The 16,232-nt window shown below is 42.1% G+C and overlaps 1 protein-coding gene across 1 annotated transcript in view; it reads right to left on the reverse strand.

Annotated features, from left to right (window-relative positions):
• Nucleotides 1-5,395: 5,395 nt before the first annotated feature.
• SNAPC1 (small nuclear RNA activating complex polypeptide 1) overlaps nt 5,396-16,232 on the reverse strand; it is a gene marked incomplete at its 3' end in the record, with an annotated part of 16,445 nt that continues 5,608 nt past the window's right edge. Inside the window, exons 4-10 of the mRNA XM_018562443.1 lie at nt 15,310-15,414; nt 13,647-13,805; nt 13,265-13,318; nt 11,825-11,887; nt 10,227-10,362; nt 7,471-7,551; nt 5,396-5,412 (exon numbers count right to left, since the gene is read on the reverse strand). Of these exons, the coding sequence (XP_018417945.1) occupies nt 5,396-5,412; nt 7,471-7,551; nt 10,227-10,362; nt 11,825-11,887; nt 13,265-13,318; nt 13,647-13,805; nt 15,310-15,414 (615 nt within the window). The remainder of the gene's footprint in view (nt 5,413-7,470; nt 7,552-10,226; nt 10,363-11,824; nt 11,888-13,264; nt 13,319-13,646; nt 13,806-15,309; nt 15,415-16,232) is intronic.

Here is a 16,232-nt window from a genome sequence, read left to right on the forward strand (position 1 = left end):
AGTATAGGCACCCTGACCGGTCTGCGGCCACACAGACCCATACACAACAAAATACGATGCTCTGTGTGTTTAGACACCTTTCTATCAGAACCAGCATTAAAGCAGAACTTTACGTATATCTTTAAAATAAGAACAAACACACATTTAGAGCCCATTCACACCAGGCCGGTTGTGGATCAGCACATTTACTGCGCTGATCCAAAAAGGTAGGTTTTGCAAGTTTTTAATTGAGTTTCAGCACTAAAACAAAATAAAAAAACGCCCAAAACCACGCTGATGAGCGCGGTTCCATTGAAAACTGTATGGAAACCGCACTAATCAACGCGGCAAAAATAGTGCAGGGAGCAGTTCGGGCGGAGGGCGGTTTGGATGGCACGGACCCCGCGCAGTCACATGAATGGTCCCCGTAGCAATGTATGGGATCATTCATGTCGGCGGATCCATGCGGCTGTACCTCCCCAGTGTGAACGGAGTTTTAGAAATGTTTAGTAATGACAGTCTACAAACACATACTTTTAGATAACTGCAGGCTTTGTATTCTTAAGGTGCCCATACACCTTACGATTATCGTAAGATAATCGTATGCGATCGACTTTTCGAACAACAACCGTAAGTGTGAATAGAGTGCCCGAACCGACATTACTGTACAATCGTACGACTTTTGACGGTCAAGCATGTTTGAAAACTTTGCTAGATCGTACGATTGTCGTAAGGTTGCTGGCGTTTCCGTCCGTCAAAAGTCGTACGATATACACTGCGCACGAAAATACGACAAATCAATTACCGCATTTCGTCCAGGTGCTTTTTGTTAATGACGGCTAAATTAATCTTGCGATCATCGGGGCAGGATGGGGCTGCCGTACGAAAATCGCACGACTATTCGATCATCGGACGAAACGTTTCGTCCGATAATAGTAAGGTGTATGGGCACCTTTAGCATACCTTGTTTCTCTTGTTTTTCTGCTTCCAACACATGGACTTCAGGGACAAAATGTTCCTTGCTGACTATTACTAATACACTCACTTCCAGGTGCAATTGTAATGAGATAATCAATGTTATTCACTTCACCTGTCAGTGGTCATAATGTTATGGCTGACCGGTATATATATAACTTTTCTTTGTTGCTCTGTCAGTGATGGTGAATCACCCAACATGGACTTAAAATGGATGTGAAGGATCTGTTGATGAATCTCCACCTTTACATTTCATACACACCTATAAAGGAAAACTCTTTTGTACCGTGACTTTTACTTGGTAGTGGTAGTCAGTTATTTAATGAACTGTGACAATGCCAGATTACGATGGCCTAATCATATGACAAGTGGACTTGGATCACCAGTAAGGGCGAATGCAAAAATGTCTGAACTCCATTCTATGCAGGATTGAGAAGTCTGAGTCAGCATTTCATGCTTGTAAAGCTCCGATTGGACAGCTGCCCAATGGTTCTCTCATTGTTCGAGGAAGGAGTGAAATGTTGTGGCAGAAAACAAAACCCTTCTTTAAGGCTGGATTCACACCCCGGCGTAGCATAGGCACGTTTTTTCTGCTCGTTTTTCTCACGTTATTCCGTTCAGTGAAACGCACGTTTCACTGGCGGTATGATTTTTTTTCCTATTATTTTCTATATTTTTTTTTTTAACTTCCAAACTTCCTGCCGGTTCCACCCCCCTCCGACGCGGCCGCTAGCAAGGGATGGAACCCGGAAGTCGGCAGCCGTCGGAGGACACAGTGGCGATCGCGGACAAGGTAAGTCCTACGCTGTATTCCCGAGTGTGGCTCGGGGTTACCGCTTTGTTAACCCCGAGCCACACTCGGGAATACCAATGGATACGCGCGGAAAAACGCCCCAAAGAAGCTCCTGTACTTGTTTGGGCGTAGGGCGTTTTTCAGCGCGTTTCCACGTGCTGCAATACGCCCAGGTGGGAACCATGCCCATAGGGAAATATGGGATTACACTGTTTGAGCGTTTTTCAGCGCTTCGATCAGCGCTGAAAAACGCCCAGGTGTGAACCAGGCCTTAAGGCCAGTGAAGTTCAAAATCAATCAGGTGCTGGTGGAATAATTCTAATGGCAGGAAATGACATCACTACCCTGTGCCTACACTACCTAATGTCCATGTATGCCTGGCGCAATCTCTTTAAACTAAACCTGTCATCAGAGAAACAAAAATACTAGTCTGGCTGCCATACTGATGTTCTAGCTTCAATACTTTCCACAACTCATCAGCCTAGTGGTCTGGAGCCTCTGAAAATCCTAGATTGTCAGCTGTTTCTGAGATGCTGCATCCACCTCCTTTGGCATCAAGGTCAAAGCCGCTTAGAGCTCAATCACACTTGTCCGCTTTCATGCAGCAAGACACATGTGCTTTCCTGCATTAAAATGCATTACAAGTAGAAATTCCTTTCTTTGCTATATGGTTGATTTACATCTATGCACATCAGATTAGTTTGCAAAGGAGATGGAAATTACACGGGTCTGTGAAGGTTCTCATTCATCCAGGCCATGGTATATCTGTAAAAAATAAGTCAAGGCAACTGGATTTGCTGTATTTTTCACTGGTCATCCAACCAGCTTTCTATATGCGGAATGACTTGTACAAAAATTATCTGGGAATAAATAAATACATGGGTCTGTTCACACTTATGCATATGCGTTACTACATGCTTTGCGTGCATACGGAAAAGTGTGAATCCAGCCTTAGAGTATGTTTTGTTTTAAAGTCTTTATGAATAAGATCTGAACCTCCTGTCTACATGTATTATTTACGGTTTGCATTCATATATCAGGTGTACCCAATAAAGTGGCTATCGAATGCATAAGCTGAGTCTGTAATATTAAAAAATGTAAATAAAATAAATGAACACAGGGAAGGCAGGTCGGCTGCTATAGGCACAGTTGAAATACTTACTGTATATAACCGGTTGACTTGCCATAGGATTTGTAATTTTCTTTAGGTAATCATGAAATCCAGGTTCCTTTTCAGGCACCTCACACAGGTTTAAGCCCATCCTACGGGATACACTGCATTTAGGCATGGTCCAGGACCTGGCCCAGTCTGTGGCATAAGGTGTCAGTGAGTCTGTGAATGAAGTAGCAGATGTTGCCCCACTCCTGTACGCATGGTTCTTATGTTAGAGTGACAGCACTGTTAAAAGGAATAGAGTCTTGATTGACTGAGGTTGTTAACCTTTCATCTACAAGTGCTGCTCTGTTGGGGAGTGCAGGCAGTTACTAAAAGACTGATTCAGGTACTTATGGTATTTGTAAGTTAATATACATACAGAGCTTGTGTATATGGGTGTTTACCTGTGAGGGGAGTCTGAATTGCACGTCATATGCAGGTCAGCATATTTCCATTTACCTAAGTGGTACAGTGTGGATGACAGTCATGAGTCAGTATTTGACCTGCTTTGTACTCCCCTGGATGCAGAATGTCCAAATTAAGATGTGTTCACGACTTTACATTGCAAAAGGAGCAGATTAAAAGCAGCCTTTTGCCTTCGAATACATGCAGGAGGTCTCTTAGGGGACACCATACATAGTGATCTATCCGATGGCCCATTTCCCCTCTCCTTTGTTTCAGCCTCCGCAAGCCTCATTATGCCTCTTTGGCATTTGACACTGCTGGAAATGTCAGATACCTGTGTCCCCTGGCACAAGCTGGTTTCTTCCTTTGATCTCCTACGTCACTATAGGAGACTCTGCGTTGATATAGGGGTCAGGCGAAGGAACCACAGCATGCAGGGGATGATCTCACGTATCTAACACTCCTGCAAGTGTCAAATGCCTTTTAGAGTATGCAGCCCTGGAATGGAGAAGAGGTAGGAGAAACAGGCCACCTGGAAGGAGAGTATATGCTGGCTTCTACAGGTGAAACTCGAATAATTAGAATAGCGTGCAAAGTTCATTTATTTCACTAATGCAACTTAAAAGGTGAAACTAATATATGAGATAGACTCATTACATGCAAAGCAAGATAATTCAAGCCGTGATTTGTCATAATTGTGATGATTATGGCTTACAGCTCATGAAAACCCCAAGAACCCCAAATCCACAACCTCAAAAAAGTAGAATATTACATGCAATCAATAAAACAAGGATTGTACATAGAACAATATCGGACCTCTGAAAAGTACAAGCATGCATATGTACTCAGTACTTGGTTTGGGCCCCTTTTGCAGCACTTACTGCAATTACTTTTGCACGATATTCTAATTATTCGAGTTTCACCTGTATTGCAGGGGAGTGCTCGATTTAACCTTTTAGAGACCAGACAGGGTCTCCTAAAACTATATGTGAAACAAAAACATTTTACATTTGTGGAAAGGAGTAGGAAATGAATAAACTCCAAGATTTTTGAGGAGATTCTCATTCACTTCCTGCCCTGGAGACAACACAGAAAGTGGAAGGAAGCCTTTCCAACGCGAGTAAAAATCCATTTTTAGTTGTCAATTAAACAGATGTTCCCATTGGAAGATTTCCCCTCAATCTTGTTCCAGCAGCAACTGTGAAATATTGGATTCCCATTACTTTCTGTCCCAGTGACAATGGTCACTAGTAGTGATGTGTGGGGGAACCAAGTTTGCCTGAGTTCATTCGAACCCACCCAAAACGGTGACAGACACCCACCCTTCCAGCCCAGTCAGTTGTGGCAGAGGCATTCCCTGCTCCTTTTTGACATGTAGCTGAAGGCAGGGAATGCCCTGGCTGCAAATCATAGGGCCTGGGGCGGGGTGTGTCAGTTTTGTACGGGCTTGGGTGAGCTCGGTTTGCACCAAGCCCCAGCACATCACTAGGACAAATGATAGGGGCCATAAAAACCTGACATTGGATCTAACCCTTCTATAGTGTACCCAAGTGGAAAATGTTTAGGTTATCAATGCATTTTTATTAATTTTTATAATGTTTTTTAATAGTTTACTGGATTCAATCTGCGCAGGGGTTCCGCTAACAATTTGATGTATGAAATTTTACATACACAGGGGTAATACGTTTTGATGTATATTTCCAAGACTTATTGGCCTTGCTGTATATGAAAACATGTTGGACCAACATTGAGAAAATTAGAAGGGATTAAAAAAAATTAAAAAAAAAAAGACGACCAGTTTTCCATTAATTTGAGAATAATGTAGGAACTGGAACGGATAATCATAAGGTCCGTATACTATAACCCATTTGTATTTAAAAAGTTCAATCAGGAGAGATTTGAGCCTTCATTTATTAACCAAAGGGAGTGATATCAAGCTACAGTCTTACATACATGAACTCAATTTACAAAAATAAAAAAATATAAATAAATCTATATACAAATATTTTGTATTGCCGACTCCTTATCCCAGTATGGTGCACAGGAGAGAAGAGCCGTATTCAAAACATTTAATTTTTTCTTTTCTTTTTCTTGACTGGAATTTCTGTAAAAAAAAAAAAAAAGAGAAACAAAGCATAAGGAGTAAATACAGAGATTATATAACAACAAGTAAATACAAATCTACATTTTTACTCATGTATTTATCCAAAAGAAAAAAAAATGTCTTAATTGAGCTGGTTTAAAGCTGAAGTTTAATCTGCTTATATTTTGCCTTACCCCTTTCAAAATGCTAATGAAATGTTTAAATGATACCTTTCTGTGGTTATCATATATCTTATATTACACCCAGTGACTTCATCACTGGGTCGTTATGGTTCTTTACAGAATACATGCAGATCATGGCTGATGAAAGGGGCTGGCAGGTACACGGTACAGTACAGGGCTTCCTGAAAACAGCAAAGCACCCTCTCGGCCGTGATGCAAGCAGTGGGTTGGCCCTTGGGAGAAGTTTTGCAAATATCAAAATGCCTCTGGAGGTGTGGGTGTTCCTATGCAGACGTGATGCTTAAAGTGACACTAAACTCAGGAGTTCTATTACTAAAAATGTCTCTTATTTGTGTGTCACTCGGCTGTAGATCCTCAAATCATCTCTGAATTGGTGGTGACACTGTCCTTCCTTCTGGAGGAGGGCTACTTTTGTTCCCCATGGTCCCTGTGTGTGTTGTAAAGTAGTCACCGCTCCAAACTTGCTCCCATGACGAACTACAATCTCAATACAAATGAGTAAACTAAACATGAGATTGTGAACCATCACAGGAGCGTACTGATCCAATAGTTATACATTTTGGGACCAGAACATCTGTAGAAAGGTGCCATTTTCAATTCTTCAGTTGTGCTTTGGATGGGCCTATTTTATTCATCTTGGTAGGTGTGATATACATTCTAGGGATGCACCAAAACCGTTTTTTCGGTATCGAGTACCGATATTTCTTTTCAGAACTCGCAGATATCGAGTACCGGTGCCTTGTGCCCCGATTATCAGGAAGTCTGGCGGCAGATCATGAATCGTCGCCCAGCTTCCCGATTGCCTGTGAAGCCGGTGTTCTAGCAAAAGAACACCTGCTCCAGAGGCTGTCTGGCTTCCTGAGCAATCAGGAAGCCGAGCAGCGAGTCATGAGCCTTCCAGCTTCCTCCAGCTTCCTGATTGGTGAAGAAGCCAGACTGCCTAGCAACAATTGCCGGCTTCCTGATTGGTTAGGAAGCCAAGCTGTCTACCAACAAGTTAAGTTGGCTTCCTAGCCAATGAGGAAGCTGGGCGGTTCCTCATTGGCTGGGCGGTTAATCAGGAAGCCGGGAGGCGGGTCATTACATGCCGTCAAAATCCACCGCCCAGCTTTCTGATCGGAAAAGAAGCCAGCTTCATGCTCCCTCGTCACTGACGGTCAGAGGGAGATCGAAGCATTTGGGCAATACGAGTAGTCACCCAAATACTCGGTATCGGTGCATCCCTAATACATTCGCTGCAGAAATGTAATCTATACCAATCTCTAGCTGAGATTACAGTACTAAGCAATCTATCAAGCTTACCAAGCCATTCAGGGATATCAAAGGCATACAGGCTTCTCCTCCACACAGTTCAAATCTCTGCCGCCACCCCTCCAAAGTGACTGGCAACTGTCACCTAGTATTGTCGATAATTATACTCCACAGTGAACAGCAAGCCCTATAGCCTTCCTGGACCTGGACCTAATGATTGGCCCTTCAGACTTCAAGCGCAGCAAGCCACCTACTTCCAATATACCTGGGGCACTATGTTTATTCCAACAGGTTTTCTTTCAGCACCAATTGATAAAATAAAACTGCACTGTGAAAGGCTTACTAGTTTATGCTTCAGGTCCCAGCAGTAGATCCAGGAGGGGAATCCTGCTCCTAAGACTTTTCCCTATTGCCAGGTCAGCGCAAATCAGCTATGTTCTTCTCGGTTTGAACCTGGTGTGTGCTTGTGCTGCCTTCAGGTGACTACGCAGCTGGGTGGCTGAACCTGCTCTGTTAATTTATATATGTTACCTATCCAACTTACTAGTCAAACAATACATGACTGGTATTGGCATATATAAGAAGCCTTGATATGATAAATGATTACTCAAATAAATGTTCCCACCTTCATTGCTGGAAGATGAATCCTCCTCAGAAATCGCTGGCATATTTACAGACCTCCTCTTCTTCGTCAAAGAAAGGTAAGCTGCATCAGAAAGATCGATATTAATCTGGTGTGCCATTCATGCATGCAGAACTGTGGTTTTTAATATCCTCTAAAGCTGATATTTCTGTAGGTTAAGGCGCCCAAACATTTAAATGTCTCTCGAGGGACTCTAGCAGAAAGATCTCTGCAGTTTCCCGGCTCCAATCACCTACTGCAGTCATTTAAAGAGACTCTGTCACTGGGTGGAAGTACGAGCAGCACCTTCTCAAACCCCCCCCATCACAGCCAAATTCCGCTCTTTACTGAAACGCAAAGCTGTGCTGACGCTTGCCAGCTCCTTCCTGCACATTCCCATGGGCCAGTGAGGCTACCTATCAGAGTGATGGGCCGATAGGAAAGCTTGAGGCAGCAATTAGCAGCAAACCCAAAGACTACCCTGATATGGAAGCTTAGTCTGTTACAAGGGTTCAGCATTTGGCTTTGAAATGAAGGTTTGGAAGGCTGCTGCATGTATGTATGTATGTATGTATGTATGTATGTATGTATGTATGTACAGGTGAAACTCGAATAATTAGAATATCGTGCAAAAGTAATGGCAGTGAGTGCTGCAAAAGGGGCCCAAACCAAGTACTGAGTACATATGCATGCTTGTACTTTTCAGAGGTCCGATATTGTTCTATGTACAATCCTTGTTTTATTGATTGCATGTAATAATCTACTTTTTTGGGGCTGTGGATTTGGGGTTTTCATGAGCTGTAAGCCATAATCATCACAATTATGACAAATCACGGCTTGAATTATCTTGCTTTGCATGTAATGAGTCTATCTCATATACAGTATTAGTTTCACCTTTTAAGTTGCATTAGTGAAATAAATTAACTTTGCACGATATTCTAATTATTCGGGTTTCACCTGTATGTATGTAGAGGCATTTCTAGGTGCATGCACTTTATCCTTGCAGCTGTTTGCTCACCTTCTTCCATTGACAGTCTCACTGTACAGAGAATGCAGATAGAGAAATGAAGAACATTGATGCTCAAGCTTCTCCCAAATGTAGAAGCCAGTGAGTAAAGCAGCCAGACCTGCACCCACCCTGAACTGATGCTTTCCTAGTATACACCTTCCCATACTTGTTTGAAAATGGCTTGAGAGTTGATTTTGAATTCTGCTTCATATCTGGTGCGCCATTATCTGCACATTAATTATAGCAGTGGCAATACAGATCAACAAAAAGTGTGAGAACTTCGAGAGCAGACAGAGAGCCTCTGCATATTTCAAGGGTCGGTATTATTAAAACTGGCTGGGAATCGAGGAGAAAAAAAAAAAGAACTTTAGTGCTGGCATAAGAAGTATTCTAATGGACCTTTGCGCAGACAGTTAAATTTACAGTTCAAATACAATATGTGAACGGCTTAAAAGCCAAGGGATTTGTAATTGTATTCAGCCACTCTTGTGATTTACACACCTCTGCCACAATTCACAGTTGGTATCATGACACTGCTATTTCCTATGTTATTGAAGAATGCGTCAGCAGTGTGATGATGTAGATTCATGCGGTGTGAAAATCACCAAACTGGCTGAACAGAATCACAATTTCTTTGGCAGTTAAAGTGAAAATGTCACTTGCACACTGGGGGCAAAGTAACGTATTCTACTGAATCCCCCCTCCCATTGATACTTACTTTTCCTGCAATCCTCCACCACTCCTTCGCTCCGCCAGAGCCTTTGGTACATATCTGGTGATTGTAGCTATAGGGGCGCATGTGACATCATCTTACTCCCCGGATACCCGAGTGTATAATTTGCAAGCCTGAACACTAACATATGGGGGAGGGAAGATGGTCGTAAGCTCCGTGTACGACCATACATGGAGTGCTATGGATCTTACACAGGTGATAGAACTACAGCTCTGACAGAAGGCATAAGTGGCGCATGAGCTCAGGGGAGGTAACTATCAGTGGGAAGGAAGTGGCGGAGTAGGACCTGTCATTTATGCACTCAAAAAAGGTAACAGATTCCCTTCAATACATATATGTAGGTCAGGCATGTATTTAGTGGTTTTCCTAAATAGTACCCCTATAATTGTGTACAGTTGTGACAGTTTCATTACACAACTCACTTAGTAAGCTGTCTATCACTCAACGTCAGAAATATTGATTCTAATGAGTAATATTTATACCTCTGTTGTACTCTACCCGCATCTCTCCAGCAGCGCTGTTAGATCATGTGATCTCTTAGATTGTAAGCTCCTTTGGGCAGGTTCCTCCACACCTACTGTTTTTGTATGTCAACGATGCTGGTCTGTGTTTTTTACTTGTCTTGTCTAAACAATTGTACAGCGCTGCGGAATATGTTGGCACTATATAAATAATTGTAATTAATTACAGCCCGTCATGCTGCTGGTCACCAGTAATTCTTGTGGTAGACATGCAGGGAAGACAGCAATTGTCTCTGTTGGACAGTCTGCAGGATGGGTGTGCAGTAAGGAGTGATTTATGAGAATAGCACTGGCTGCACAGGGAGAAGATTTTGATAAGATTCAACCATGCATGAGGACATGTTCCTGGATACTGCAATCGTGGAGGATATTATCTTGGGATGCAAGAGGGCATCATAAATTGCAGCTATAAGCCCATGGTAGTGACGATTGAGTTCCTGTGACTGACAAGCTAGTACACAAAGTTTTGGAATATCAGTGTAAAAGGAAACAGTACCTTGCTTTTGTGCCGCTTTGTCTGCCTTACGCTTCATTCGTTTGGCTTTTGCTCTCTCTGATTTTGTGCTTTTGTAATCAGAACCAGATTCGGAGGATGCCAGCTGGACCTGTCGGTGCCGTCTAGACTTCGCAGCCTGGATGGGAAAAGGATTATATAATATACACGCGAATACACCCCTACCTGTCTATATCGTTGTGTGTGTTATTTTGAAATAGAGTGAGGAGGGCAAAGAGCACCTCTCCACTTTTATTGATATCTGGGAGTCTGTTAAAAAGAGATTTCCCACTTAAAATACCTTCTGTCCCATTGACAACAGTTTTACCAGAAAGGGAGGGAGATAAAATCTGCAATTGGGACACAGATAGCAATAAATTGCAGACAGGGGGTTCTAGCCTTCCCCTGCTCTACCTTTGTGTTCTTACTCTTTTCAAAGCTAAAACTTTTTTGGCTGGACTGTAGTTTAACATGACACTAAATCCCAAAAGGTTTATGCTCACTTCCTGTGCCAAGCAGGCAAATATAGGAGGGAGGGAGAGAGAGATATGCTATGTACATATTACACAGGATATATTTTTAGGGTAACAGTGTCTCTTTTTAAATGAAACTATTCTGTATATTAATATATTGTCATGTTAGTTGCATGCCATTACTGATTGCTTCACCAGAAAATCCTATCTGACGTTATTAGTGCATTTTATATGGTTTTTGTTGGCAAATTTTTCATAAGCATACATTTTGCATCTTTGCTTAATTACCACTGTGGGAAAATCAAAAGATAAACCATCTGAAGAGTGAATAACATTTTAGAATAATTTTGCCACTTTATAGATCACTGGTTCGGCCTCATCTGGAGTATGCGGTCCAGTTTTGGTCACCAATTTACAGAAAGGATCTCCTGGAGCTGGAGAGAGTCCAGAGAAGAGCAACCAAACTAATTAAGGGTCTGGAAGACCAAAGCTATGAGACAAGGTTATTAAATTTAAACATGTTCACACTGGAGGTGCGGAGATTGAGGGGGGACATGATTTTCATGTACAAGATGTTGAATGGTGATAGCAACATCAGCCATAAACTTTTTACGGTAAACTCCATAACAAAGACTAGAGGACACCACCTAAAACTGGTGCAGAAAGTATTTCAGCACAAGGGGCGTAGGGGGTTCTTCTCAGTTAGAGCGGCTAGGGTCTGGAACTCGCTGCAGCAAGCGGTGATTTTAGCTGGGAGTATTCAAACAGCAATTGGACGATTTCCTCAGAGACCATAACATACAGGGGTTACAGGTGCACTTAAGAACATGATCAAACACGGACTCATACACACGCATACCCATGCAGAATCACAGGCATATACACAATGGGTTGAACTTGATGGATCTGTGTCTTTATTCAACCTCGAATACTATGTAACTATGTAGATTGTCGTGTAATCTTCAATGGAATCTACTGCCACTTGTAATAAGTCTCCACAGTCTGATTTGCCCCTATACTTTTACTGAGATAACAGAAGCCAGATAATTCCATCACATGATGTCAGAGTGCTGAGCTGAACTCCCGGACAAGCTTATACATAAGCCCCACAAATACTTTACGCCTTACCTGAGTCACCGCAGTATAAGACTTGGATTTTAGTGCAGCCAAAACTCTTGCTCTCTCTGAGCCCTAAAAAACAAAAACAGACCCATCAGTGAAGATTAGATGATAACTTCAGGACTGCAGGGAGTCTACAATGATTACATCTGGCTTGCAATTACAGTTTAACCCTTTCAGTGAGTAGCTCCCACCTATAACAAGGCAAGTCACAAAATTAGGTGTTTCAATAAGGTACATTGACATGCGTGAGAGGTGTAATGCATAGTTGATGAGTTTCAGGAGCGTTTTACCCACATTGATATTTATGGAGATGCATTTTGATGGAAACAACACCAAACATACAACAACAGAGATTGCTTTGAACCCACAACACATGTGTTAATGCGCCCTGACATCAAACTTTAAACTATGGAAAAGTCCAAAATTGTGCATAGATATCAGATAGTCATTAGAAAGGTGTGTGTTCTCTGAATCCTGAAAGATCCATTACAGATTTGCAAAAAAGTAGATGTATGTTGCTGCACTCCTTACCGGATTTCTGTAATAAATACAGGTGGGTGCTTGTAGTGACCATGACGGTTGGCGCCGTGAACAGTATGCAGATTGAAAGGATGTCACCAGCACACCAATCTATTTGTGTTCAGCAAATGTCCATTTTAATGACACAAATTGCCATTCAATTGCAAATACTTTCAGGGCCTTGCAGGGGACCCTGGGAGGCCCCGAAAGTACTTGTGTCATTAAAACGGACATTTGCTGAACACAAATATATTGATCTGCTGGTGACATCCTTTGAATCTATTACAGATTTGAACACAGGCACACTCATCTGTACCAATGTATCAGTATCTACGGACACTCTTATATAAAGACAGCACATTAAGGCTGGTCATAGATAAATTTGGCTGATTCAATCTAAGCCATAGGTGGCCCTGCAGGCACCACCCGGCTTGACACAAAAGCGGATTTAGAAAATCGGGGTTGGCTGGAAAAGTATCAGCCAAACAGTGACAGCATCCTATCAGCAGCGCCACTGTATTCAGGCACCTGTAGGGTGCTGGGGCTGCTGAATACAACAGCCGAAAGGGGAAATTCCTCCATCCATGCTGTTTAGAGTGGATGGAGGAATTCACTGAAACAAGTCCCGTATGGATAGCTTAACACAGGGGTAGCCAAACTGCGGTCCTCCAGCTGTGGGGAAACTATAAATACTATCATGCATCTGCCTCAATAGCCTGTGGCTGTTAGAGACTTGCAATGCCTAATGGGACTTGTAGTTTCATCACAGCTGGAGGGCCGCAGTTTGGCTACCCCTGCCTTAACACGTTAGCCAGGACACTGCAAAGAGACTGCACGTTCTCCCTATGTCGGTGTAGCATTCTAGCTCTATTTAGCTGTTCGGCCAGAGAACTGCTTGATTTGTTATGTTAACAAGCAGATAATTACCTCCGAGTCCTGAGAAGTCCCTTGTTTCTCCTCATCACTTTTAGTCCTTGGTGCCTGGTAAAAGAAAACAGTTCAGATGATTCAGATTATAAATGACATAAATGCTTCCGCTAAAATAATTTTTAATTTTAAGAATATTTCACTTGCCAAGAAAGTGACCTTTTCAACCACTTTTAAAATTAAACAGTATGCAGATTTGGGGTGTGGCCTTATCAGACAGGACTGGCATTGAACCCTTCGCAGACAGTGAAAGTAAAGGGTGCATTATACATTCTGTAGCCCATACCTTCTTTAGTATACATATTGCTTCTATGGTGTATGACGAGTTATAAGTAGCTGTTTAGGTGTATGGTGAACCCCAGTATTGTATTATATAACTTACCCGGGTATCCTGTCTCCAGTGTTGATATTGGGAGACCAAGAAGTTCAGGTTATCAGTAAAATCTTCCTTTATCAAGCTCAAGCTCTTATCAGGCTCAGATTTATCCGCATTGGTCAGACTTTTCGTTTTCTGGTAGTGCTCATGAACATTTATCATTTCCTGTAAACAAGAAGAATTGGTATGGGATTATGAATATTTAGTTATCAGTCTGAATAAGGCCAATATAGAACACAGCGGTACCTGGATTTATTACAGCTCAGATCTGACATCACTAATTCCAAGATTCTATAAGTCTACTCAGCACCTACTTCCAATAAACTGTCCTGATATAACACTGTGTACCAGTAGGGAGTGACAGGTGCTGGTGCGTGGACAAATTCAGACATTTAAGCTGCCCATACACCTGACCTGAGGTGTATGGGCAGCGTGCGACCGCATATACTGTACGGTCGCACGACTTTCATCTTACGAGCACGCTTAAAAAACAGCCGATAATCGTAAGATTTTCGACGGGTTGGAAGCGCGATCGCAGGACGAAAGCCACGCGGGCCGAGATGCGCAGGCGCACACTGCCCACTCACTATTGCAATGATCTGTAAGCCTTCCCCTCAGCGGGGAGGACATGCGATGATCGCAAGTAGGATTTGCCTGTCCAAGATGGGCAGGTCATATGAAATTTTAATCACCTTACAACCATCGCACAACGAAAGTCGTGCGATGGTTGTAAGGTGTATGGCCACCTTCACACTAGATCCATTTAAAAATGCATTTAATGGGCAGGATCCTCCTTACTATCTTGTCTTGATTTGTATTGTAACTGAAATGTCTCCCTTATATTGAAAAGTGAAAAGCTGGCGCGAAATAAATCCTCTATAATAATAATATTTTAAACAATTACGTAGTGGCATCAATCTGTGTTTTATTTGAAGGGAAAACTAGTTTTTCCTAATGAGCCCTAATTAACTTCTTCTTCCCTTAACTATCATTGAACTATTATTAACCACAATTTAACCATCTAACCATTATTTTTAAACTTTTTTTTAATCTTAATGCCTTTTGTTCATTAATTTTTTTAGTGTTGCGTTAAAAAAAGGTACAAAATTGTAAACAAAAAAAACCTTCCTTACAGTTGGAAATATTTTTATAATGTTTTGTGTCAGAATCATAATTTTCATATTAGAAAAAAAAAAAAGCACCGCTCCTCTGCGGCACAGGAAAAGGAATGAGCCGGGTGCTTGCCACTGGGAGCTTGTCCTCACTCCAATATGAGCCCATACAAAACAGAAGAAAAGCAGGCCGCACACCGGATTCCACTGGGATAGTTTATTGAAGCTTGTTCCACATTACTGGTGTCCTGCCCGGTGTGCGGCCAGCTTTTCTTCTTTTTCTACGGGCTCATATTGAATTGACGTCTTGGAGGTGGTTAAATCACTGTGCTGGAGTTCACATCTTTGGCACCAGTTACTAGGTGGTCCCATTCACCCTGTGTTTTTAATGGGAAACAGGAGGAATGGGAACATCCCTTTTGTAGCAGGAGTGGGACACCAAGGCATTGGGACGGTTTACATATGCAACCAAGAAAATATGAAATAAATTCTCCCAGTTACTAAACAAATGTACTACTTTAAACTCCTGTAAAAACCTTCTAAAAGAGTTCATATACCTCTACACATTCAGATGTAATGAGATCGGCGACCCTGTCTCTCACATCTTTGAACTCTTCTTTACCATCATCAGTGGGTATGCTTCTCTGTGGCTTGAATGTCAGCTGGAGAAAAACAACATAGAAAATCACAAATAGCTCTAATAAAACACTTCAGATTTGTCCTATACTTTCAAAACAGAAGATTAACGGACACACACACACACACACACACACACACACACACACATTTGTACACGAGTAACAAACTGCAATACAGAAATATTACATAAAAATTCCCTATTTTTGCTCTTTGCAATAACACGGCAGATTCCCCGTCACTTGCAGCAATTCATAGAACAGAGGCCTGCTACTAGGGCACATGCAGAATGGTTATCAGGATATATTTCCAGATGCACCAGTCTGACATGTATTCCATAGAGGTCACTTTATCTCTATTATAACCACAGATGCTGTACACACAACTGCAGACAACTGGTACTAAGCACGCTCAAACACTACTTGACCCATCTGAGTATATTCATTACAAGTCAACAGCATTAGTAAGCACTGTAACTCATAAATTATTTTAATATACAAAAGCTTGCCTGCAATGAACCTATTCTTATTTCTGAGTGGGGGGCAGGTGACACCACTACTGTACGGCTGCCTAAGAGCAGCCATTGGTGTCACCTACACTGCGTTATTTATGCTGCAGTGGCCGTGTTGCTATGTCAGTGTTCCTTTAGCATGACTGAAAGGTATGGTAAGCAGCACTATTTGTTCTACTGCTCAGTCCCCTTCAAGTGGGCTGGTGACAAACTAGTCATTCCCACAGAAACTCTGTTCCCATAGAAATGCCTGTCAGGATACAAAGTACCATTTGTATCGGTTAATCATCCTGAAATGACATGTAAATCCTTATATTCCTATCCCTTTTCCTG

Source organism: Nanorana parkeri, unplaced genomic scaffold (genome assembly GCF_000935625.1).
Source record: "Nanorana parkeri isolate BGI_ZX_2015 unplaced genomic scaffold, ASM93562v1 scaffold20, whole genome shotgun sequence".
Classification (NCBI taxonomy): Eukaryota; Metazoa; Chordata; class Amphibia; order Anura; family Dicroglossidae; genus Nanorana; species Nanorana parkeri.